The sequence below is a fragment of the Lissotriton helveticus genome, chromosome 3_1, assembly GCF_964261635.1.
Source record: "Lissotriton helveticus chromosome 3_1, aLisHel1.1, whole genome shotgun sequence".
In the NCBI taxonomy this organism is placed as follows: Eukaryota; Metazoa; Chordata; class Amphibia; order Caudata; family Salamandridae; genus Lissotriton; species Lissotriton helveticus.
In genome coordinates this window covers 495,652,895-495,678,083 of record NC_136061.1, presented here as the reverse complement: position 1 = coordinate 495,678,083, position 25,189 = coordinate 495,652,895, and the positions used below count along the sequence as shown (strand labels likewise).

The 25,189-nt window shown below is 44.2% G+C and overlaps 1 protein-coding gene across 4 annotated transcripts in view; it reads right to left on the bottom strand.

Moving 5' to 3' along the window:
• Positions 1-5,558: 5,558 nt before the first annotated feature.
• MFSD6 (major facilitator superfamily domain containing 6) overlaps positions 5,559-25,189 on the bottom strand; it is a 398,345-nt gene continuing 378,714 nt past the window's right edge. For all 4 annotated transcript variants that reach the window (XM_078680386.1, XM_078680387.1, XM_078680388.1 and 1 more), the window contains one exon: positions 5,559-8,472. In XM_078680386.1, coding sequence (XP_078536512.1) covers positions 8,269-8,472 — 204 coding nt within the window. In that variant the 3' untranslated portion in view covers positions 5,559-8,268. The remainder of the gene's footprint in view (positions 8,473-25,189) is intronic.

Here is a 25,189-nt window from a genome sequence, read left to right as displayed (position 1 = left end):
AGTCGTCCCAAGCTGAGGGGGAGGATCCAAGGATGAGCACCTCCGTTTTGTCTGAGTTGAGTTTTAAGCGGCTCTGTTTCATCCATTCGGCTACTTCTTTCATACCTTCGTGAAGGTTGTTTTTGGCGGTGTTGGGGTCTTTGGTGAGGGAAAGGATAAGCTGGGTGTCGTCGGCGTAGGAGATGATGTTGAGGTTGTGTTGACGTGCGATGGAGGCGAGGGGACTCATGTAGACGTTGAAGAGGGTGGGACTGAGTGAGGAGCCTTGAGGTACGCCGCAGATGACTTCAGTGGACTCGGAGTAGAAAGGGGGGAGTCGGACTCTCTGGGTTCTTCCGGCTAGGAACGAGATGATCCAGTCCAAGGCTTTTCCTTGTATGCCGATGTTGTAGAGGCGTTGTATGAGGGTGTTGTGACAGACAGTGTCGAAGGCGGCAGAGAGGTCGAGTAGAATGAGGGCCACTGTTTCACCGTTGTCCAGGAGTGCTCGGATGTCGTCGGTCACCGCAATGAGGGCGGTTTCGGTGCTGTGTTTGGCTCGGAAGCCGTTTTGTGAGGGATCCAGGGAGTTGTTGGATTCGAGGAAGGCTGCGAGTTGGCTGTTGACGGCTTTCTCGATGACTTTGGCCGGGAAAGGGAGGAGGGAAATGGGTCGGTAGTTTTTCAGTTCTGAGGGGTCTGCTGTTGGTTTTTTCAGAAGGGCGCTGAGTTCGGCGTGTTTCCATATTTCTGGAAAGGAGGCGGAGTTGAAGGAGCAGTTGATGACATCGCGGAGTTGGGGGGCGATGATGGAGTCAGCTTTGTTGAAGATGTAGTGGGGACAGGGGTCCGAGGGTGAGCCAGAGTGACTTGAGTTCATGAGGCGAATGGTATCTTCAATGGTGATTGGGTTCCAGGACTTGAGGTAGTTAGTTGGAGGGGTGGGAACAGAAGGGGGTGGGGTGAGTTGGTCATTGTGAGTATTCATGAAGCTGTTGTGGATGTCGGCGATTTTGTTGTAGAAGAAGGAGGATAGCGCATCGCAGAGGTCTTGGGAGTTAGTGATGTCGTTGGATGCTGCGGGAGGGTTGGTGAATTCTTTGACGATGAAGAGTTCCTTGCTGTTATGAGAGTTGTTGTCGAGACGGTCCTTGAATGCTGATTTCTTGGCGAATCGAATCAGTTGGTGGTGTTTGCGGGTAGCTGTCTTGAGGGAGGCCATGTTGTCTGAGGTTGGTTCTTTTCTCCAGTTCTTCTCCAGGGTGCGGCATGTCTTCTTGGATTTTTTAAGGTCGTCATTGAACCAGGGAGCCCGTTTGCTGAATGATTTCAACTGGTGTTTTTTCAGGGGTGCTAGTTCGTCCGCACTGTTGGTGATCCATTGCCTGAGGTTTGTGGCCGCTTGGTCTGGGTCCGTTGTTAGGGTGGGAGTGTTTTGGCTGAGTGATGTGAGGAGTTGGTCGGTGGTGATTTTGTTCCATTTTCTTCGGGGAATGGGTTGTGGACGGTTGTGGGTCAGGGTTGTTTTGTAGCTGAAGTGAACACAGCTGTGATCCGTCCAGTGGAGAGCTGTAGTGTGATCGAAGGAGATGTGCTTGCTGGAGGTGAAGATAGGGTCGAGCGTGTGTCCGGCTGTGTGAGTGGGGGTGTTAACAAGTTGTTTGAGTCCAAGATTGGACAGGTTGTCCAGAAGGGTGGTGGTATTGTTGTCGAGAATGTTGTCAAGGTGGTAGTTGAGGTCTCCTAGGAGAATGTAGTTCTCGGATGCGAGGGCGTGTGGGCTGATGAAGTCAGTGATGTCGTCACTGAATTGAGATCGGGTGCCAGGGGGCCTGTAAATGAGGGTTCCTCTGAGTGTGGTCCTGGGGATCGGTGTGGATCAGGAAGTGGAGTTGTTCGGCGGTTGCATGATTGTCGTCAGAGCAGGTTGTAATTTTGATGGTGTTTCTGTGGACGATGGCGATGCCTCCTCCAGTTTTGTTAATGGTGCGGTCTTTTCGAATGATCTTGTATGTCTCCGGTATGGCTATGGCGATGTCGGGGGCAGAAGATGTATTCATCCATGTTTCAGTGAGGAAGGCGATGTCAGGAGATGTAGAGTCGATTAGGTCCCAGAGTTCGGTTGCGTGTCTGTGGACCGAGCGGGTGTTCAGTAGGATGCATTTCAAGTCGTTGGGTTCGGAGCTGTGTGTGGAGGAAGTGTGTTTGGTGAGGGTCCTGACGCAGTTGAACTTACAGGAGAGGCAGGAGAATGGGCCGTGGGTACGTCCTGGGGTAGCTTGGCAGCAGAGTGGGGTGCGTCCGGCGTTGAGGGCGAGGAGAGTAGCGGCATCATAAGTTACTCTGGGGGGTTGGGAGCGGCATAGAGCAGGGGGACGGGCGCTGGGCGTGGTCCAGGCGCGGACGGGCGTAGACGGGCTTACCTTTGGCGCACATTCAGCGCGACTGGGGCGCGGTCGCTGCGCGTGAACGTTGCGCGTTAGGGCATTGGTCATAAATGGATGGTGGAGGGGGCGGAGCGTGGGAGGGGCAGCAGCTGGGAGGAGGCGGTGGCGGGAGGAGGGGCGGACCAGGGGAAAAACAACCACACAAAATGGAGGGTCAAAGGCGAGCACAGCCAGGGGCAGCAAATGCACAGCGTGAAAAGAGCCTTACACGCACAAATCAGCTGTAAAGTCTGAGTTACTGCCTCAGCGACGTCGCGCTGCTATTTAAATAAATAAGGCGACAGTGCGGCACAATTAAATAATTAAAGCGACAGTGCAGCGCAATTCAGAAAGTACAAATAAAATCGACAGTGCAGCGCTATGGAGCGACCGTGCAGCGCTAGCAATTAAATGAATGAAGGACAATGCAGCGTTAGGAGCTGAAATGCAGGAAAACAGAACGATACCAGCGTGTAGGTCAGCTGGAGCGTGGGGGAGCAACCGGACTGAATGAGGGTCCAGGCGGTCACAGGGAACTCGGGAGCGAGGAAGGGTATTACTCGTGGGTGGGAGGGGCAGCAGCTGGGAGGAGGCGGTGGCGGGAGGAGGGGCGGACCAGGGGAAAAACAACCACACAAAATGGAGGGTCAAAGGCGAGCACAGCCAGGGGCAGCAAATGCACAGCGTGAAAAGAGCCTTACACGCACAAATCAGCTGTAAAGTCTGAGTTACTGCCTCAGCGACGTCGCGCTGCTATTTAAATAAATAAGGCGACAGTGCGGCACAATTAAATAATTAAAGCGACAGTGCAGCGCAATTCAGAAAGTACAAATAAAATCGACAGTGCAGCGCTATGGAGCGACCGTGCAGCGCTAGCAATTAAATGAATGAAGGACAATGCAGCGTTAGGAGCTGAAATGCAGGAAAACAGAACGATACCAGCGTGTAGGTCAGCTGGAGCGTGGGGGAGCAACCGGACTGAATGAGGGTCCAGGCGGTCACAGGGAACTCGGGAGCGAGGAAGGGTATTACTCGTGGGTGGGAGGGGCAGCAGCTGGGAGGAGGCGGTGGCGGGAGGAGGGGCGGACCAGGGGAAAAACAACCACACAAAATGGAGGGTCAAAGGCGAGCACAGCCAGGGGCAGCAAATGCACAGCGTGAAAAGAGCCTTACACGCACAAATCAGCTGTAAAGTCTGAGTTACTGCCTCAGCGACGTCGCGCTGCTATTTAAATAAATAAGGCGACAGTGCGGCACAATTAAATAATTAAAGCGACAGTGCAGCGCAATTCAGAAAGTACAAATAAAATCGACAGTGCAGCGCTATGGAGCGACCGTGCAGCGCTAGCAATTAAATGAATGAAGGACAATGCAGCGTTAGGAGCTGAAATGCAGGAAAACAGAACGATACCAGCGTGTAGGTCAGCTGGAGCGTGGGGGAGCAATCGGACTGAATGAGGGTCCAGGCGGTCACAGGGAACTCGGGAGCGAGGAAGGGTATTACTCGTGGGTGGGAGGGGCAGCAGCTGGGAGGAGGCGGTGGCGGGAGGAGGGGCGGACCAGGGGAAAAACAACCACACAAAATGGAGGGTCAAAGGCGAGCACAGCCAGGGGCAGCAAATGCACAGCGTGAAAAGAGCCTTACACGCACAAATCAGCTGTAAAGTCTGAGTTACTGCCTCAGCGACGTCGCGCTGCTATTTAAATAAATAAGGCGACAGTGCGGCACAATTAAATAATTAAAGCGACAGTGCAGCGCAATTCAGAAAGTACAAATAAAATCGACAGTATCTGGGTTTAAAATGTATACCATCATACCGCAACTTGTTTGCAAGCACACTTCCATCCCCTTTTGAGGAAAAGTTTGATTCTCAAACTTGGCATAGTAAATTACTTTCTTGTCTAGGTTGTATAACTTTCCTAAAAATACCATTTTGCCCTGAAGCCTTTTCCTTTCTCCGTCATTACTACAATAGATAAGATTTGGAGATTATGCTCCAACTTTGTAGGAGGCAGCTGCAAGATTTCGATAGCTCTTCGAAAGAACTTTTAGGATCCAAACGGGGGCAATCTGAGTATGACAAATTTCAAGTCTTATTATCACATAGGGAAATGGAGAAAGATAGTTGCTTCGTTAACCTATCCCTGAACACCACCCAATACGCAAAGGCCCACTGCTTAAAAGAGACAGTACATTTGAGAACACTCAGAATGTTTTGGTGTGGGGAGGTCACATCGAGGGTCTGGCATGCAACAGTTCACAGGGAAAACTTGACAACATACTCCTGTCCATTTAGTCCCTTTTTTGAGAATTCTGATTAAGTCAGTGAAAAATGAACATCTGACCTCCTCCATATATAGAGTTTTGAGCATGGCAGGCAAACCCTTTATATTGAGGTTCAAGACAGTATGGGAGAAAGAGCTAGGGGCTCTGTTTGGGCGAGTGGGACTAGGATGTTGATTTTTGTCTTGGCAACAAAGGGCTCCTCTGGTACAAAGGACACCCAAGTAGATTTAAAGCCACTCATTGACATTACAAATCAGAAAAACTCTATGCCATGCATGCTGGAAGATCTGAAGTGTGTTGGAGGGACAGAAGGGATAATCTTTTATGGCACTGTACCACGCTAAAAGGTTTTGGGCAGAGTCCTTGGGTGAAATGACATTCATAACAAATCTGAGAATTGTACCTCCCCACCCCCAACTTATTCCTGGAATTTTGCTAGACTGGCTATCGGAGACAAAGTGTATGTAGGGAAGAGGAATAAAGATAGAATTGTTCTCTTGTTGTTGGCGAAGGATTTCATTCTGTGCAGGGTGGGACCAGTACGGCACCATATAAGCTTCACTGGTACCACAGGTTGTAGCACATTTTGGGAACCGAAAATACCTAACATATTTTTGGAAAAATATGGTGACCAGTCTACTGGGTCTTTAGGGAACTTGCATACTCACGAACATCGACTGCAGTCCAGATTATTAGTAGTCTGCCTTGGCTCAAAGATCTTGTTATAATTTTTTGCTAGTTGTGGGAAGTGATTTGGGTTGGTATTGGGAAGGGGGAGGTGGTGAGGAATTACACTAATCATGTATCATTTGCTGGATTTATTGGCATTAACTCCAATAATAAAAACTTTTTGTACACTAATCATGTATCATTTGCTGGATTTATTGGCATTAACTCCAATAATAAAAACTTTTTGAACCATAAACTTTAATATTTTTCAGTGTTTCGACAAGATCTGTACAGTTTATCCATTTTGCTTCCAGGAAGCGACATCACATGAAACATATAAATAATGGTATAGGTTTAAAGGCCACGTTATCTAGTCTTGACACAATACAGTACTTTCAAAGGCAAGTGCAAACATCAATTAAAGCTCTGAATCGACATGTACAAATCCGGACAAACATAACCCATAATTTCTCAGTAGAATGTCAAAGTAAAATTACAACCTTGTGCAGAAAGGTTGTTAGTTTTCTTTCCAAATAGAAAAACATTTAAAATATTTTTTAACATTTAAAGTCGTAACAACAAAACAGCTTTTAGCGTGTCTTAGGTAAACAGATTACAGGCACTTAAAAATTGCAAAAAGATTTAAGAGGGCAATGGATAACATCTAACATCAGCTAAACCACTCTTTAAAACAAAAAACCTGGACGAAGGGACACTTAACTAGATGTAGCATCAGCACGTGGCAGTGACCGAGATACAACCAGTGGGTTAGATTTTAAATCCACACCAAAGGTCATATATTCAGTTTAAATATTTTAGAAATATAATTCAAAACATAATTTAAGCAAGCCACAAAATAGGTTTAGGTTTGCAACATGCACATCGCATAAATGTAGTCTACACAGGAATTGGTAATGTTTGTTGTGCCTGGATATTATACAGCTTACTGTAAAATACAAATCGTACAATTTGGTCCCAAAAACAAAACTTTTACCTATCAGTGTTCTACCTACTAAAATAACAAATACCCAAGGCACACAGAGGTACAAGGAATTTCCCTTTTTCGCTTGGCCCACTAGTGTACATGGTGGATGACCCAACATTACATGCCGTGTGTGCATTTTTATTTACTTTAAAGGCAAGGGGGGCACGAGCTATACAGGTATTGTGCAGGGTCACAGAAGGGTGTCCTGCATGGCCTACTCACAACAGGACGTGAACGCATGGATTCTCCTCACTCACCTTTGACACACCTCTTGAAAATACTCCCCAAATAATATTGGAGCTACAGTCACCAACATTTAGCAAAAGTACACACTCCATGTACTACATTCCTCTTTGAAGAGCAATTTTATGTGTGCCTCGATAAGAAGAAAACTCAATATATATTTGTAATAAAAATGGCTGAATTTGGGAACAAATGTTCATATGCCACAAGTCCATCGAACTGTTCCTCATAAAGAACAATTTGGGGAGAAAACATGAACCCATTTAACATTAAAGCTGGGTTTTGAGAGTAAGCTACTGAAATCATGTTGAAGAACTTGATTGTATTATACGCTTACTACTACACTGCGGCTGTATGCAGCAACAGCTCATGTATGAGAATCCTGGAGGCCACTGGAAGTTTTGGCAAGCTAAGGATCCAAGTTGAGGCAGGCGGTAGGATCAAAAAAGGAAACATGCATACACTGTCTGGATGCTCCACTTGAGGTACTTTTTCACTTGAGGGAGTGTTAGCAAGATGGGCAAGTTCTGCTTCAGACCTCTTTAATGATGTGCCCAAGAAGAACTTTCTGAGCTTTGGTAAGAAACAACAGCACTGTCGGTATTTTTCTTTTGCAATTGTCCAGACAAATAGTTCTTTAAACTTTTTTCAAAACAAAACCGTTTAAAACTAAAGTTCCCAGCATCTTCTTAGGCAGCAGGTGTACTTTTTAATCTCTATCGACATATCTTCTAAATATGTAGGACAAAAGGAAACTTTCAGGCCCACTGAGGGTCTTCTAACTAAAAAAAAGGGATTGCCAACGTGTTTTCATTTCTAGCGTTCTATCTGATTGGTTTTTAAAAAGAATAATTGCATAAAAACTCTACATGACCAAATTGTAAACTTACTTTCTTCATAAAAACATAAATGTACTACTAAGATTGATGTTGAAAGGAGTAACATAATTGAGAGATTTACTTAATCAGAGCTGGCAAGTTAAGACAGGTAGTGCTCTAGGTGAAGCATGCATGTTGATGAAAGAACATTAACTCGGGGTACTCTTGGTACCACACATTTTCAATAGACAAAAAGAAGAGCACACAACTAAACTCGAGGCACACATCTCAAGACAATCAAAGATGCTAGTACATGGCCACTCTCAAAAATTGTGTTTGGGGTAGCTCCAGGCGCGACTTTGGTATTTGAAAGGAAGCAAATTTGCCCGTTTTCACTCACACATTTTCTCCTTTTCTTAGCAACACAACCTATGATACACTTAAAACAGCAAAGTGCTTTTTGGATACAAATTCAGGGGGTTGCTATGGTTTAGATACAAACTATGTCCAAAATATTTCGTACAACACATACAAGCGTGAAATACAGGCTTAATGCTTCAAACTATCTCTGCCACAAGAGGAAGGCAGAAGGAACCCTTACTGCAAAACTAACCACATCATTTTATGCTGGCATGAAAAAAGATGGCATTGTCCCAAATAGTGCAAAAGTGTATGCCGGTTTTCCTTTTTTCTGTGCTTCACGCTGAGTTGCAGTACTAGTAAGTTTTATTAATGTTCTACAGTGACATACCTTCATCTGATGAAGGCCTTTGTAGCATACACTCGAACTTCATATACACTACTGACTGCAGAAGTTGTGGGGGGTGCTAGCATTTTGTAGTTTTTACAGGAGGAAGGTAGTTATGAGCCTGGTTCATTCTGCCTATTCGTTTCAGCTGACAGATTGTTGACATCCTCTGGTAGGTCAACAGTGGCTGGTTGGCTTGGCTGTATCTGCAGCTCAGGGGTTGCAGCAGGAATTGATGGGTCTCCGTTTCCTAGGCGGGTGGATGGTCTTACTCGATCCCGGGGCTCAATAGCTTCATTTTGACTGTTTGTGTTTATCTGCAAAAAGGATTAAACAAGAAACACAAGAAACACGTGGGTCAAAACCTTTAAGAGAGTTAATATCTTGCAGAAAAAAAGTTCATTATTTTCTGGTCCAATTTGTAGCTATAGCTTTATTTATTTAAGTGGAAATTGTGATACAATCACTTCAAGAGTTCTTCTAATCTCCCAATGCACTCAATACAATTACGAATGAGCTCAAACTGCATAGTACAAGAATTGCGAGCAAACAGTGTATTTGAATTGGAATGCAACACAGAAGAGAAAGGGTATAAAGCAAGTTGTTATGATAAATACAGAACAAGCATTGGCAAGGAGAATAAGTATGGCATTGGCTGCCAACCGTTTAGTTTGTCAGTGCCTGTTTTTTTTTTGCCATAGTTTTTGTATAACTTCATTTTTGGGGCAGCTGTCGAGCATTCAAAAAATAAACAAGGAAACATTAGTTAAAAGCTATTGTTTTGTTTAAATAAGAACGCATTGCTATAATAGTGCTTTGCACTGGTTTTAAAAAGACAATAACTTTTTAAAGTCAGTTGCTTTGCACTGAGAAAGGGGAAATATTTTTTAGATCTGTGACAATCAAAGTGTTAGAATTGTTTTTTAGGTAGTGTGTTTTTCAAAAGAAAGTTGCTTTTTAAATCTGCTGCTATGCACAGATTTTTTTTAAAAAGCACATTTTTTAAGTTGGCTGCTTTGCACTGAAAACGAAGGGGGAGTACGGAAAACTGAAATAGAGCATGCAAGCACTTACAATAGCATACTCCTACAATACAGACAACAGTCAGGTCGCTGCTCTAGCAGCTGAATTGCCCTCAGCCTTATATGGCGGCTACGGAACAAATCAGGTGCGACGCTGGAGCACCAAAGGCAAGGCCATCTGTGCCCGAATGGGACTAGAGGCCAGAAACCCTACCCAATGTTCCACAAGTAAGGTAGCATTCACCTCCCAGCAGCTACACACACTCAGACCACCACCCCTATTACACCTCTGCCTTCCTTGAAACCTAGGTAGCAGGGAACTGTTCTGCTCAAAGTGTAACGTTTCCCTGGTTACAGCGAAGGAAGTCAGTCCAGAATTCCTACGAAAAACAGTTGCTGGAATATGTTCCTTATTAATTGCAGGTCTCTTCCACGCCATAAAACAAAGCTATCAATGTTGATAGAAAACAAACTGCCAGATGCCATTTTCCTTACGCAAACTTGGCTTCACGAGAACGCCATACCTGACATTAACCAAACACTCTCCATAGGATATTAATATATGTGCAGGAAAGACTGTTTAAATAAAATGGGCTGTGGCATTGCAATAGTCTTCAAAGATTCCTACAAATGAGTGTCCAACTCCCTTTCCATTCCTGAATGTGGGAATCTCTCATTCACAATAAATCTGTCACCCACCTGCACCTTCTCACTCTCAGGTGTATAGATATACAGACCCCTTGAACTCTGTTCTAGGTTCCCTGAGTCCCTCCCAGACATTTTGGCTAGCCTGGCACTTGAAAAATCGAATATTACCCTTCTGGGTTATCTCAATATACATTTTGATGAGATTAATAACCCACTCGCAGCAGGGAAAATAATTGACATGGATGCTATTCAGCTCACGCAAAGAGGTGAAGGCCCTACACACATCAAAGGACACCTTCTTGATCCGGTTTTTAGCAATGACCACAAATTCATTGTAAAAAGTCCCCGTTCTAGACAGACCATTTTTTAATCCCTTTCACGTTTGATAAGTATGCGCCCACGACTGGGATTAAATACACTCCAGGAATAGACCGAAGATGGTCTAAGCCGAATACAGTGGAATAGACTGCCTCACTAGACATGACCAAAGCTATATTAGGAGAAAACTCTGATTCTGCCAACACGAAATTCGAAGAATGGATCCCACAGTTTCTGCATGAAAATATCCCAATAACAAAGACCAAAAGAGTTCAAAAAGAAAAAAAAACACACCCTATTTTACATCCCATCTTGTTTCCCTGAAAAAAGAATGTAAAAAATGAGAAAGGAAATGGAGAAAAGACATTGAGGATCACCTTAAAATGGCCCCAAAAAAATAAAAATGGCCCAACAAACTGCAATTAGAAACTATCATATAAAGATTAACTCCTTGGCTGCGGCGGTAATTCCGCCACAGCGCTAGAGGGGAGGGGGGCCGCCGCCATGCTCGTGACGGAACCACTCCGTCATGAGCCTCGGGCGCGCTGTGCTTGTGACGGAGTGGTTCCATCACGGCCCCGCCCGCTCAATAGAACCCTGCGCCCAGGTGCGAAATCAGCGCCGCGCAGGCGCGGCGGCCGGGCCGTTACAGAACCACTCCGTCACCAGCACAGCACGTCCGTGGCTGGTGACGGAGTGGTTCCGTCACCAGCATCGATGAGGTTAAAAAGGCCTAAGCGACCTACTATGAAATCAAAATAAGCCAACTTCCTGCTCTTCTCAGCAAGTTCAAATCAGAGTCCCCGTTTGACCCTTCACCCCCCTCACACACAATGTCACAAGGAGCTCCAGCCACTGTTTCCACTATATTGGAACTCTTTAACTGGTCCCTATCCACTGGAATAGTGCCATTTAAGTGGAACCATGCGGTGGTCAAACTCTTGGTAAAAACAATAATTTAAAAAAACTATCTTGACCCGACATGTCCAGGGAACTATAGGCCAGTCTCCCTACTCCCAGTCATAGGCAAGGTGCAAGAGAAACATGTCACCCAAACAGTGTCTACATTCATTGAAGAAAATCATCTACTTCACACTTCCCAGATGGGATACTGTGCATAACACAGTATAGACCCTGCCTTCCTTGCAGAAACAGAGAAATGAAAAATGTTGCTGGACCAGGGAGGAGCAGCTGCTATCATATTTCAGGACCCAAGTGCAGCGTTCAACACGGTTAACCATGAGACACTTGCATACAGAATGGGTGAAGGTGGAATAAAGTGCTCCGCACGTAATTGTCTCTCCTCCTTTTTGAAGGATAGATCTTTCCAAATTTGTCAGAATTCATGCTACTCTGATTTCCTTTCCTTGAAGTGTGGGGTCCTGCAGTGTTCAACCCTCAGCCCCACAATTTTTAACCTGTAAATGTGCCCATTGGCAGATATTGTTCAGTAGTTTGGGCTGTCAATAGTATCATATGTTGACGACATACAATTGGCCGTCTCCCCCACTCCAGGAAAAGGCTCAGAGTCCCATCAGCTGTCTCCCTTCTTGGAAAAAGTATCCAGGTGCGCACTACTGCTTAAAAGTGAATGGAGAAAAAACTGGGCTGTTTATTCTGGGGAATAGACCTGACCCCCAACCATCTACAGACTGGCCAAAATGTTTGGCCAATCCACTCATCCCCTCCTCCTCTCCTACCAAAAGCCTTGAGATGTGGCTGGACAGGTCCCGCTCATGGATACACAAGCCAAAAATGTGCGTCGACTTGTTTTGGCACCCTCAGGACACTGTAAAATCCTAGACATTATTTTGAGTGTGTCTAGAAGAATTGTGGTCCCAATCCCTTGTTTAGGACAAGGGAACTCTCTGTATATGGGCTCCCCTAAATTCATCAAAAGACTCCAGGTTGTCCAAAATGCGGCAGCAAGGATCTTATACAAGGTCCCAAAATGTATCTCAGCACACAGTACTCTAGCTTCTCTGCACTAGCTCGCCTTTGAGACAAGGCTAACATTTAAAATAATCTGTCTGGCACATAGAGGGCATAATGCCAAAAGACTCATTATTATAAGGGCACTTTTAACCCTCTACTTCCCCAGTAGCGCTTGAAGATCCTCCATGGGTGAATTCTAGAATGCAATAGGCCAAATGGGGCAGTAGGACCTTTTCATATCTCATCCCCAAACTTTGGAAAACGCTCCCCATAGAATTAAGATTCTTAAACAACAAATCACAATTCAGAAACAGGCTAAAAGCATTGCTATATCCACATTAATAGCCCCCATGTGTTTCTCCACTTGTCCCGAACCAATGCTATGTCTTAGCCAGTACTAGGAAGCCTACGGGTAGTTGCGCATGCACTAAAGGTACTGTCTGTGTGTCATGGGAAAGAGCAGATTGGCATTGCACACAATGAAGGCTGTCAATGACTGAAGTGGGCTGACCCAGAGGAAAAATTTGAACCATAAAATTAACTAAAGGATTGAAAAGGCTGGCTGGAAAAAAAATAAATATATATATGTGTGTATATATATATATATATGTGTATATATATATATATATATATATATATATATCTATATTTTGATTCAAGCTAGCCTGACTGATGAGGGCTGTCAGCCCGAAACTGGTCCCAGGATGCTTGTTTCTGGTCCAGGGAAGACATGGCTTGGCAGTTCGGGCTGGGCTGTTCCCGTGAGGCACAGGGTCAAGACTGATTTGCATATATCTGTGTCTGAACCGGGATGGCGAAGTGCACTAAAGAACGATGATGCATTCAACCCAGATCTGTGACTGGGGGTGAGTGTCTGAAAAGTTTCAGCGCTCCGTCTATCATCTCCTTGTGTTTGCTATATAGAATATAATACTGAACTTTTAATTAAAATCACCATGCTTTCTGACAATGAAAGGTTTTCTTCTGTTTCCAAGTGCGCACTTCTTTTCTCCATGAGATGATATACACAGAAGTATTTTATTCATCATAGGACCTCGTCCTCTATGTATGTACTTGCCACCGTAGTCCGTTCCCTATCTTTTCTGCTGCAGCAGCTGGAGATAAGTGCATTTCAATATTTTTCCCTTGAATGATTGTGTACTATGTTATGCTTACTGCACTTTTGAATTTAGTGCTTCCTAGCGTTTTCCGTTTGAGGGGTTCCCTTGACTGCCCCGGTCGCGTTGGCTAGAAGTGAAGTGAGAGCGGGAATTTGCAGAACGAACTTGCGCTGCTCAGAGCGAGGACCCTGTCCCCTTTCATTTTTAGGTCGAGGACTCGTCGCACTGCTGTAAGCAGTGGGCGGAGCTCCGAAGATTTTATGTTTCTTGGTGTAGGGGGTTTGAACCCGCCCCTCTTCTCCATTGGCTGGCCTAGTAAATCACTCGGTCCAAACCCCGTCTTTTTCGGATTCGGGGCGTGTTTTTTTAGGTTCTTTCTATCTGTGACGTCATCCGTCACTCAAACCTAAAAACAAGCCCTCGATTCCGAGAATTTCAGATCTGTGCGGCAGCCATTTTTTCTTTGGGTTGTTGTTGTCAGGAACAGCCCCGCTGCCATTCCCGGTAAGTTTTTGCCTGCCTCTGCCTGTGTGCGCTCTGTCCGGCGCGGTGCTTGTTCACGGCGCACAACTGCCCTCCCCCAGTGCTTTTGCTGCCATTACAGGTACGTTTTTGCCTGCCTCTGCCTGTGTGCGCTCTGTCCGGCGCGATGCTTGTTCACGGCGCACAACTGCCCTCCCCCAGTGCTTTTGCTGCCATTACAGGTACGTTTTTGCCTGCCTCTGCCTGTGTGCGCTCTGTCCGGCGCGATGCTTGTTCACGGCGCCCAACTGCCCTCCCACAGTGCTTTTGCTGCCATTCCAGGGAAGTTTTTGCCTGCCTCTGCCTGTGTGCGCTCTGTCCGGCGCGGTGCTTGTTCACGGCGCCCAACTGCCCTCCCCCAGTGCTTGTGCACTGCGAGCTTCCTCTGTGAAGCCCCGAGTTGCACTCCGGCCGCCCTGCAGGGAGCCTCATATAGTCTGCAGAGCCGCCTGTGAGTTTGTCTGAGCCTTAGCAACTATTTGCGTATGGCTGTGGCGTAGGTGATTGCAAAGCAATCTGAACTCTGCTCTCTGCCTGCCTGGTGTTATGTGAAGTCAGCCCTGCCTCCCATGTCTCCATATAGATAGGGCACTCCGATCGTAAATAAAAATCCCAAACCAGGACATTTAGCAAACACAGAAGAAGGACTATATTTACATCAGCAGAAGGGCACAAAATGACTTAAATGAGAGAGCGCATCAACATAGAAACCTAGACAAGGAGGTACTAAAGAACGAAATTAAAAGCAACTTTTAAAACAAGCCTCATGGGTGTTATAATTAAATTGTGACCAAAAACAGCTGCTAACTGATCCTGCCTTTAAGCACATAAAAACCCGCCTCCCAGCATGAACTACATTTGTCAGAAACCGAGACGGCCGGTGAAAACCTGTGCCTGTCCCGGCAAACCCCGGACGCCTGCTCACCCTACGTATAGATTCAGGTTCTCCCCGGGATACGGTGTGCCAAGCCAGAGACAAATGGGGATCTGAATAAGTTATGCGGCGTCCAGAACTTGTTGGTAGGGATCTCAGTAGGGTGTACGTAATCTCCTGGGTTCCTAACAATAAAACGTTGTCTACACTACATCTGAGAACACTGGCATTCCCGACTGCTCTTGAGGAAGGATGGGCTAAACCCTCTTTTAGGTTGAAGCCTCCCAGACTAGGCAGATGTCTGATTGCGAAAGACTTATCGGGGACGTATCCATAGCTGTCTTGAAAAGCAACTCCTCCCATTGCTTTCCATTTTTTTTGTCTACTTATATAATGATTTTATGTATTTAAGCCTGTCCAGCTAGTCTTTGCCCCTCCCGTGAAGCGTAGCCCGTTTGCCGTCTCTCTGATTGGTTCCTTTTATCCTTCCACAACTTTTATTCTTTTTCTAAAAGTACTCCATGAGAGTACGTGTTTTTCCTTTCCCATTCTTGTCTCACTACTCCCAGCACATTTCTTTTCATAACATTATAAATATTTATTTTTTAGAAAGCTTTGCCCTTCAAGCTGCTCTTGAGAATGCTTTTAATCCACTCGGCTCCCTTAAATTGTGCGTTTTATTGCTGTTACTGTTCTTTTTATCCGATCTTGAAGCACACATGTGTTGAAGTTCCTGGTATGAGGCTTAATTGGTGAATGAAAACTTTTCTTTTACCGTCCGATTCCTTTTCTTTTGGTTTTGTCAATTATTGCATCATCCGTGGCCGGCTTCTGTGGTACAATCTAATTAGTGCAGTTGTTGTTTTCAAAAGGCGGTCGGCGAGAGGCTCTTTGAGGAAACTGGAAATGTAAATCTTAGTCGCGTGGCTAAAGTTCTGCTTTCAGTGTTCCAGCAGTCACGTTCAGCATGTAGGAGCTATGCATGTTCATGATCCTGATTGGAGGATGGAAAGTTTTTTACGAACATGGAATATGTATACACTGCACCCCGCTTGTAAGTACCAAACAGCCCACCTCAAGGGTTTTGTTAGTGCTTTACAAAACACAAAAATAAATAGATGTGCACTTGCCGCCAAGACGTGGAACTCCCTCCCGACCCACCTCCGCCTGACCAAGACCACCTCGCCTTCAGGAAGCAGCTCAAGACCTGGCTGTTCGAGCAGTAGCGCCCCCCCCCCTCCCCCAAGTGCCTTGAGACCCTCCGGGTGAGTAGCGCGCTATATAAATGCTATGATTGATTGATTGTGCAAGTTGCCCTTGGGGTCCTTAATTTTCAAATAATCTTTAACGTTAGTTCTTGGCTATTAACATAGTTTGGTATTTTTTGCGGTTTTACTAATGCGCAAGCTGTGCAGATGTGCATGCACTGTTTAGAATTGTTTTTTATTTAACATATGTGCTACATGAAAACAGTATTGCGTAAATGATTGAGTTAATTCAAAGACAAAATTGCCTGTATTTATGTTGCATTCCCCTTTCGGCCTTGTGTGCATCGACACACCGGGCTGTCAAAAAAACACCACAAAAAACAGATGATGCTTGAGTAGCCACAGATGTAGCTAAGGTGCAAGGGGTCCTAAAGCAAGCTACTGAAAAGGATGTCACCTTTCCGCTAGTTACGAAGCAAAAGATAGACATAATTGTAGGACACTGGGCTTCCCCCTCCTCTTAGAACCCAGTGCTGCTGCATTCACGACTGCTACACAACCACACGCAGCGCCCGTGGCAGCTGCCTCGAAACAAGTGTCCAGCTTGCGCATGGCAGAAAAGATCATGCTGGTGGAAGAAAAGGCCGCTCTGCGCCAATCTGCCAAGCCAAGTTTAGACCACTTGAAGCCAATTACGATGCTAAAACGGTGGCTATCCTGTTGCTATGCCTTTTCTCGAGGTCCTGAGACAGGTGATCGGCAGTGGGTAGTGTCTGTGTCTGGCACTCGTGTTTCTCCTCACTGTCCACGCGCACTGTATACAGGCCTTTGAAAAAGATGCTCCTCTTACGAACAGTGAAACAAACTCGGCAGTTATTTTAAGACTGTCCACTGGTTTAGGAAACATAAATAAAAGTTGCTTGTGTGGTGTCCAATGTTACCTTTGTGGCCTTCAACAGAAACTCCTTACCGTCTAACTACACCCTTCGTCGTGTGACGTCACCAGCCGTGATGAGGGTGTTTCAAGTCTGAAGGAACATGGCTTTCAAATGTTTAATATCCATGTGTAGGTGGCTCTATGTGAATGACTCTGTGTGGGTGGCTCTGTATGTGTGTGTGGGTGGCTTTGTGTGTGTGGGTGTAAATGCAATAGGTCATGCATTTGCGAGCGATTAAGCTATTGCCATTGTAAATGACAATGCCATTTATTTAACGATTAAGCTATTGGCAATGTTAATGACAATGCCATTTATTTATGATTTAAAAACAAAACAAAAAAATGTCATGAGCAATGGCAATAGCTCTACCTTTAATAATGCCGAGACCATTGCATTGTTAATGCTTGTTTAGATTCGCACATGTGCATGAACCTGATCCGGACATTTTTGACAGCCCGATAGGCTTTGCAAGGATGAGAAATCAGCTCTGTCCCCATTGAAACGCAACGAGGGAGTGGTCTCTTGGCAAAGACTGCTGCAGTAGGCGAATTCTTTGTGTGTAGTTGGGTTTTGTGGGGAAGGAGTTTGCAGCGTGTGAAACCTTTCGTAGTAGGTTTTGGCTCGGGAGCCTCTCTCCGAACAGACCACTTCTTAAGGTGATGGGCATGGGCAGTAAAGCATGGGGGAGGGTCTGGCCTCTCGGCACAGACTATTTGCCAGGGCGACGAGTGTGCGCGGTAAGGTGTGGGGCTGGAGTGGCCTCTCTGCAGACACTTCTCACCAGGGACATGGGTATGCGAATGGACTGGCTTCTCCACACTGTAGAGAGTGGGGAGAGATTGGCCTCTTTGCACAGACCACTACCCAGGGCGACGAGCATGCGCTGCAAGTGTGGGGAGGGAGTGGCTTATCCACACAGATCACTCTTCAGATTCACTTTTCATCACAGATTAGATACTAATTTTGTTTCCCCCATTTCACTGGCAATTAAGCGAGATCTTATATGGCTTCCTTTGGTAAATTACCTATCCTCCAATGCCCCGACAAGCTCATTCATGGACCCTGAGGCTGTTGAGGTCCGTAAACCACCTTGAATTTCCCTTTCCTTTTGTTATCTGTAATCCCAATATTATCATAAAGTGTATTTGATGTTCGTACCCATTTTTTGCTATTGATATTTTCATGCTCATTTACCTGCCTTATGTGAGATTTTATTGTAATTAGCTAATGTATTTTCCCTCCATTGTAATTATTGACATACCCTTCTTACTGTTTCTTCTTTTCTACCCTCCTCCTTTTCTTATTTAATCTTCAATACAAATAAAACTTAAAAAAAAAAAAAAAAAGAATGAGGGATGTGCGCTGTCAGGTGCGGGGAGAGAGCAGGCACTCCACACAGACCACTCCCTATGGCGGTGGGCGTTCGCTGAAGGGTGTGGGTACTGCACTTTCACATATCATTTATTCCCACAGGTGGCTCAGAGTTGTCAGCGCAGCCACTTGCACTTTTTATTAAACATTTGGCCCCATGGGGCATTCCTCTGACCTGCCCACACAAGATCTAGGGGTCTGGGGCCTTAATCTACTTGTTTTCAAGTTTCAAAACACAGGGAGCGAATCCCGGTGTCCTGATATGGCGGCAGCAACATTTCCCTTCATGTTGCGGTCAGCAAATCATAGTGTAGTTGGCGAGAATTTCTTGCTCCTGTGGGAGCAAGGCGGCCAACAGAAAAAAGCCCCCTATTCCAAACAAATCGCTCCATTATTTGAAGTTGAGTGATTGCAGGACTCTTTCAAGCTTCCCACAAACTCAACCGTCCAGATATACAAATATTTTGAACCTTAATTTTTCAAAAACTACACAACGGATGGATATACACCAAATCACAAAATGCATACTTTATGGACCAAGATCTAATTTTTAGCCAAATTTGGTGTAATTCCATTCAGACGTATTTGTGGTATTGCGTTTCAATTGTTAGCTTGAAATGAGCAACGCAGTCCTTTAGGTCTGCCTTTGACAGCCTCTGCTAGTAACGTAGGTAAAGAAGATGCACAGGTTTCTACTACGCAGCCTTACCCTACTAGTGTCCCCTTCAGGTGTCATCCTGCAGTTTCTGTATAATGAGAACCAACGGGATATCTCAGAGTTAGAGATGTGGAGACTGAGTCTTTTCGATAGGGGGAGTTTAACGGCTAAGCATATACAACAAAGTGATCATGGATGCCTTAAAGGCGATAGGCAGTGAATGTGGAGTACCATTCTGACATACAAGGCGGCTGTACAACGAGAAGTGGAAGCCACTGAAGTTTCGGTACCAGTGACCTGAGCCCTGTAGGTTGAAGGGAGCCAAGATGAAGACCTACATTTCTTGCAGAGGACATATAAAATGTTTGCGCATGAGGGTAGTTTAATAGAAACTTAACATGCATTTCATGGCTGCTGTCCACTTTTAAATCGCACAAATAACTGTGTGTCTGTTTTCTAAATGGCTGTGAGTCTCTTTTCTAATAATTTGTTTGTAATGTGCTTTAGGGCCATCAATAAGGTAGTGAGTGAGTCTCTTCCTTGCAGTTTTTTCATTATGTGCTTTTAAAGGCTTCTAAGCTGCCTTTTCCTTCTAATTTATGTTCTTAAATTGAAGACGTTGCATATGTAGGCATTCTGTTTAAAAAATGTGCTTGTTTAAATACATAACGTTTCCAATTAAAACAAATATGGATAAGATAGAAAAGCCACTTTGCCTTTCACATGCCCCTAAAGCACACTATAAAAAAAGCACTTTAGTGTTTATTGTTTTGGTTTGTTTCCAGCTCATGTTACTAACTCTGCTTGCACTATGTCTGCCTGTGGACTGTTTTGTTTCCTTACAGCGCTATTTTTGGACCTTCCTTGTGTGTCGACTTGTGCTCAGTATTTTGAACTTTACCTGCTTGTCGCTCGTTTGTTTTCCTCAGTAGTGCAATTTTGGGAAGAGCATTCTCGAACCGATATTCAATTGTATTTTTAAACGGCTCTGCACTGCATCTGCCACAGACCTCTTTCAAATTGCAACAAGCATTTGCAATGCAATAGGCTCCGCATTTGCTAGAGTTTGAGGTATTGGCATTATAAATGACAATGCCTTTTATTAATGTGTTTTGAAAACCTGCAAGCGGTGCGTATGCACACACTTTGAACTTCTAGTCATTGCTTATGAGAAGCAAGGCTGGCAGTAACCGCGCCTCTTTTACTGCCAGCCTTGCTTTTCGTAAGCAAGGACTATAAGTACAAAGTGCGTGTTTACGCACCGCTTGCAGGTTTTCAAAACATAAATAAAAGGCATTGTCATTTACAATAGCTCAAACTCTTGTAAATGCGAGATCTATTGCATTGCAAATGCTTGTAGGAGTTCACTTGGGTAGCAGTGATTCTGAACAGCCAAAGGTACTCAAGGGTACTGTGTATTAGAATTTCTCATACAGAGCATGGAAACACATTAAAGATACTTCCCATTCAATTAAGTTTAATATTGTAGCAAAACATGGTCCAGTCCTAACTCCTGCCCGTTTGCAAATTGATGCAGCCGAAGCACCACATGACTGGATTGCTTTTAGAAGGTTCAACGTTTTGTCAACCGGCTCTTTATACTGACAGGCCGGGGGTGCTGGTTTTGTGAGAACTTGGCAGCCGGATAAGACTATCTGTGCAGTTGCAGCACTGCCTTTGGCATGAAGTTTAACAGGGCTTAGGATGGCGTAAAATGACAACTATAAAGTGATAAGATCGGCGTGGAATGTTTCCTGAGACAGTACATCTTTTTGTATTTGTTAGCAAGAAATAACTCAAGTGACAACTTCTTAAAGTAACAGTATCGACAATGATTGAGTGTAGGGACAGTGCTGCGTTTAGGATCCTGGCAAGCAGACTTGTTAACAGGACGTTCTGAATACTAAAAGCATTGGTGTTCACGAGAGGGAAACAGCAGCTCCTGGGCGGTTTCTAGAGCCCCGCACCCTTCCCACACCAACAACAGGTTAAAATAAGCTCTCCCTTTTCCGTATTGGGAGGAGCAAAGCTGAGAATCGACAGGGCTATTGGTGAAACGCACTTTTTGGTGATAGGTTAGACAGCTGAGATTCTTCTCTCAGACAAAGGCGTCTCATGTACGCATTCACAACAGCAGGATCTCCTCGAAATTAGATGTTTTTAGATACCTGCCTCAGAGGCAGCTTCTAGCCAGAAACATGCAGAAGTATCTGATTCAATGGCTCACATGAAATTTGCATGCAATGCAATTATTACCAGAAAACAGGTTGTTTGTTCTAGGCTATCAATAATCTTAGTGAAAGCAAATCTTCTAACAGCTTTCCTTACAATAGGCTAGTTGGTTCAGCTTGGCCGAGGTCTGGCATACAAGTTGCATCTTTATGGCACTATTGAACATCACTTATCTGGACATTCCATAAAACAGTCACCCCGATTCCAGTGATGGCATTCATCCACCTGAAAATATACATTACGTACTTACACAGTAAACCCTATAGAACATGACCGACTTGAAATACGGGGAATAGCAGTCGGCACGTTTCTTCTTCCTTTCACTGTTGTGAAGTGCATGCATCAATAAAAATCACCTTTTAACTTACAAAGTGCAGTCGCTTTCTGCCAATATAAGCATGAACTAGCCAGCTACTAGCCCCAACAGCAGCAGAGAATAAGGGACATAACTGATTTGAACAACCCCAACATGACACGCGGGTAAGGTGTATCTCCCCCAATGTATGTCGCTCTCCATTCATTGCCCTTCAAGCAAGAGGCTGGTGGTTCAAAGTGCTTGAGACTGGCACGTTCTCTGCCGCCATTTTGTGCCTCCTCCCCCCAAGACGCTGAACAATCAGCACCATCGTTTCCACGTGCAATCCTCTACCATCTTTACAAACAGGTACAACACCCACCATCAGGTCCGCATGCCTTGATTTCTTACCTCACGAGCTTTATTTTGACGGCAAAATAGCGATACGCGGAGAGTTCCCGCCCCGAGAGCGGAACAAAAAAACCCTGCCGTTTATTTTTGCATCCCGCTTTCACTTTAAAGTGAAAGCGGGATGCAAAAATAAACATGCGGCGACATGTCTCCTTTTTTGTCCGGCCAATTCGGACAGGATCGCACGGCTTGTTTACATAACACGCCTCCTTGCGATAAGAAAACTGCGTCACGACAGCCGTGAAGCAGGCGATCGGATCCGGATGGGCGGCACAAAAAAGCCAAAAGGAGGCACCCCAGAAAACTTATTTCCAATGGCAGGCCACAGTTTAGCAATAACGGTGATGCCAGCCAATGGCAATAAGGGCGGGGCTTCAAGCCCTTTTCTAAAACTCATTAGCAATAAATCTCACCGAGTGAGCTACCATGTGCGCAGCAACACTAAGCGAGACCTAAAAAAACACTGACAAATGTGAAAATGTAAATATATTAGCCAATATTTTTTTTGCATTCTAAAGGTAATGTAGCATTAAAATACTGTACCCCTTTAGCAAACGAGAGAGACATGTGCCCTTTTATTTCGCATAAAGCGCATGCGAATAGAAAGACAGCATCTCTTTCTCTCACTTGCTAAACGGCTACAGTATTTTAATTCTGGTTTATAAAAAAAGGATGTGTTTATTTATTCACACTTTTACATTTATCATGCATTTATGCAAATTGAAAGGTTGTGTGTCTAGTTTAAAAAAAAAATTGGACAATGTGCTTTGGGGGCGTCTGAAAAGTAGCATCTTTTCTTTCGAATTTATGTTTTTAAATTGAAAATGTTGCGTATACAAATGTGAGTAATTTTTTTAATTGTTTTTGATTAGTCAAACCATTATAAAAATACACATTGGTAAAAGTCATATATATTTAAACAGGTCAAAATACGTTTCTAAAAACAAAGTCTCCTTTGTACGAGTTGCGTATGCACATGTAAAGAATGTACATGACTATTTATGCAATTCAAAAATATAGATAAGAACGAAAACACACGCTGCCTTTTAGATGTCCTACAAGCACATTTCACCCCAAAAACTTGCATATTTACTTTAAAGCGACAAAAATATATGTAAAACACACCAGGTGTTGTTTTGTAGCTATACCAAACTTATTTGCAGCTTGTAAACTAGGGTCATATCTAGGTGGGAAGCATCCCATCTTGCAATTTCGGACAGTTCCCAAAAGCGATGGATCTGCTTTCAAAACACAACCAGGAACTATTTAGCGTACCTCCGCCACCCCTTCCCTCCTTGTCGCACCCTTCTCTCTTCCAATACAATATGGTCTCAAAGATTTCCAAACAGCTTGCATGCTGGCAGCGTGCCTCTCTTCCCAATAAGAACCAATTTACCCAATGTGCCTACACTCTCCCTTTCCAACCTCAAAAACCCTGTATAATAGAAACACATAGCATGCACAATTACATGTAGCTTCATCTAACCATCTCAACATAATGCATCATTTTCAATATAAATACATAGAAACAAAGTCAAAACCACGCTGTATTTGATATGCCGCACAAGCTTATTACAAATAAGCAAAACAAAAAAACTGTTACACTGTGCACAAAAGCGCATAACAAATACACACCTACAATGAACAGATAGAGTTTCGTTGAGAGCACTTCAGACAAGTGCTGCATACGGCCTACACTATTGACCTGGTTAACATTTTAAGGGCTAGTTTTCTGTTTGGAGGTGGGTGGTGTTCCCAAAGTGAGACCTGTACATAATAACGTTAAAAAAACACCCACACGCCCCACCATATGTATGCATAAATAATAATAAATCCCAGTAGGGCCTTTCCATATTTATGAATTAGCACACAGTTGAGGTGCATTGAATCACACCAGAATTGCCCCTTCCTCACCATTAGCACCAATAATGTATATATACCATTTCTGCACCCCAACCTCCAACATGTTTTTTCCATAAAAATACAGACAATGCGTGCAAGTAAGATACTCACGTTCTCCCAACCCCCTGATTTATAACTTCATAAACCCTTCACGTTGTGCATGTTTACATATTTTAGGGTTATTGCTTTGCTAGGGGAGGTAGGTGGACAGTGAGATGCAACTCTTGCCCAGCAGCTGATGTGTAATGGCGAGGTGATTACAATGAACACCACCTGTAACAATCAAATTTGCAGTTCTCCTTTAGGAACATACATACCACACAAGACCACTCAACTCAACACCAATAAACTACAAACCACTCCATAAGATTATACTGAAATTCACTCCACGCCCTCTTACACCACAATCTTTTAGCCATACTAAATAGCAACCACACTAATACGACAAAATGAAAACATATTGGCAAAGCTAATGGGTAGACCTATTGGCTATGCCAATACTTGCTACTTTATTCAGTGCTTGCATTGAGCTCACATGGTCTCCAACTGCTTCAGAATGCTGCTGACTGCTTCACTCCCCAGACAACAAATGCACCCTCACTATAATCGTTGGTAGATTGCCTGCAGGCATCATGCTACAGTGAGTATTCAAAGTCCGACTTACATTGTTAACCAAATAATTCGCTTTTCTTAATGATATGTGTAGTGTTTGGTATTAGCTTTTGCACATCGATTTAGATCACCAATATATATAAACACCTGTTTCTTTATTTAACACTGTGCTTGGAATGTGTTTGTGTATTCTGTGATCCCAACCAGGATGTTGCCACCTGATCCTGAGCAGGAGGTTACTGCTGGTGAGCGGACCTGTCCGGTTGAAACAGAGGGCGACTCTTACTATACATATCCAGATTTCACGTTCCCTTGCTGCCCTAGTTCATCTTCACAACATGCTACTGTAAACTGAAAGAATTTCTCTTCAATTTGCATCACAGTGTTTTCTATCTTTATAAAGTGGGTTTCCTGCCGCGAAAGCACAACCCGTCAGCGCCAGCGCATTTCTTGTGTACTTTTCATCTATATGTATTGTATATTCTATGTATGCCACTATATTCTGCTTTGTTGTTTTTTATGTATTGCCTCACTGTCCCATGTTGGTGTATTGTTTTGAATTGTGTATATGCACAATGTTCATTGTCTCTCTCATCATGGTTATGGGGCTCCATAACAACGGTTGTCCACTATTGCGGCTTTTATGATAACTTCATTTTATATGTGATACTTATATGTTATTTATATTAATGTTTTATATGTATTAGAAAATATAATAAACTTTGAAAACTACTTGTCTATGGGACGTGTATTTATGGATATACTACCTTTTTGAAAATAGCTATTGGGGAGACTGTTCTTGTTGAAAGCTACAACTGATAAGCCACACTTGAGTTATGCATTGTGGGTGAGCAGCACTATAACCCCGCCCCAGCACTTGAGATCTCCAAAAGATTACTGGCTTATTTCAGATCATATGACTTTGGGAGCGTGCGCCTGGTAACAGACCCTTGTACCACTGCAGTAC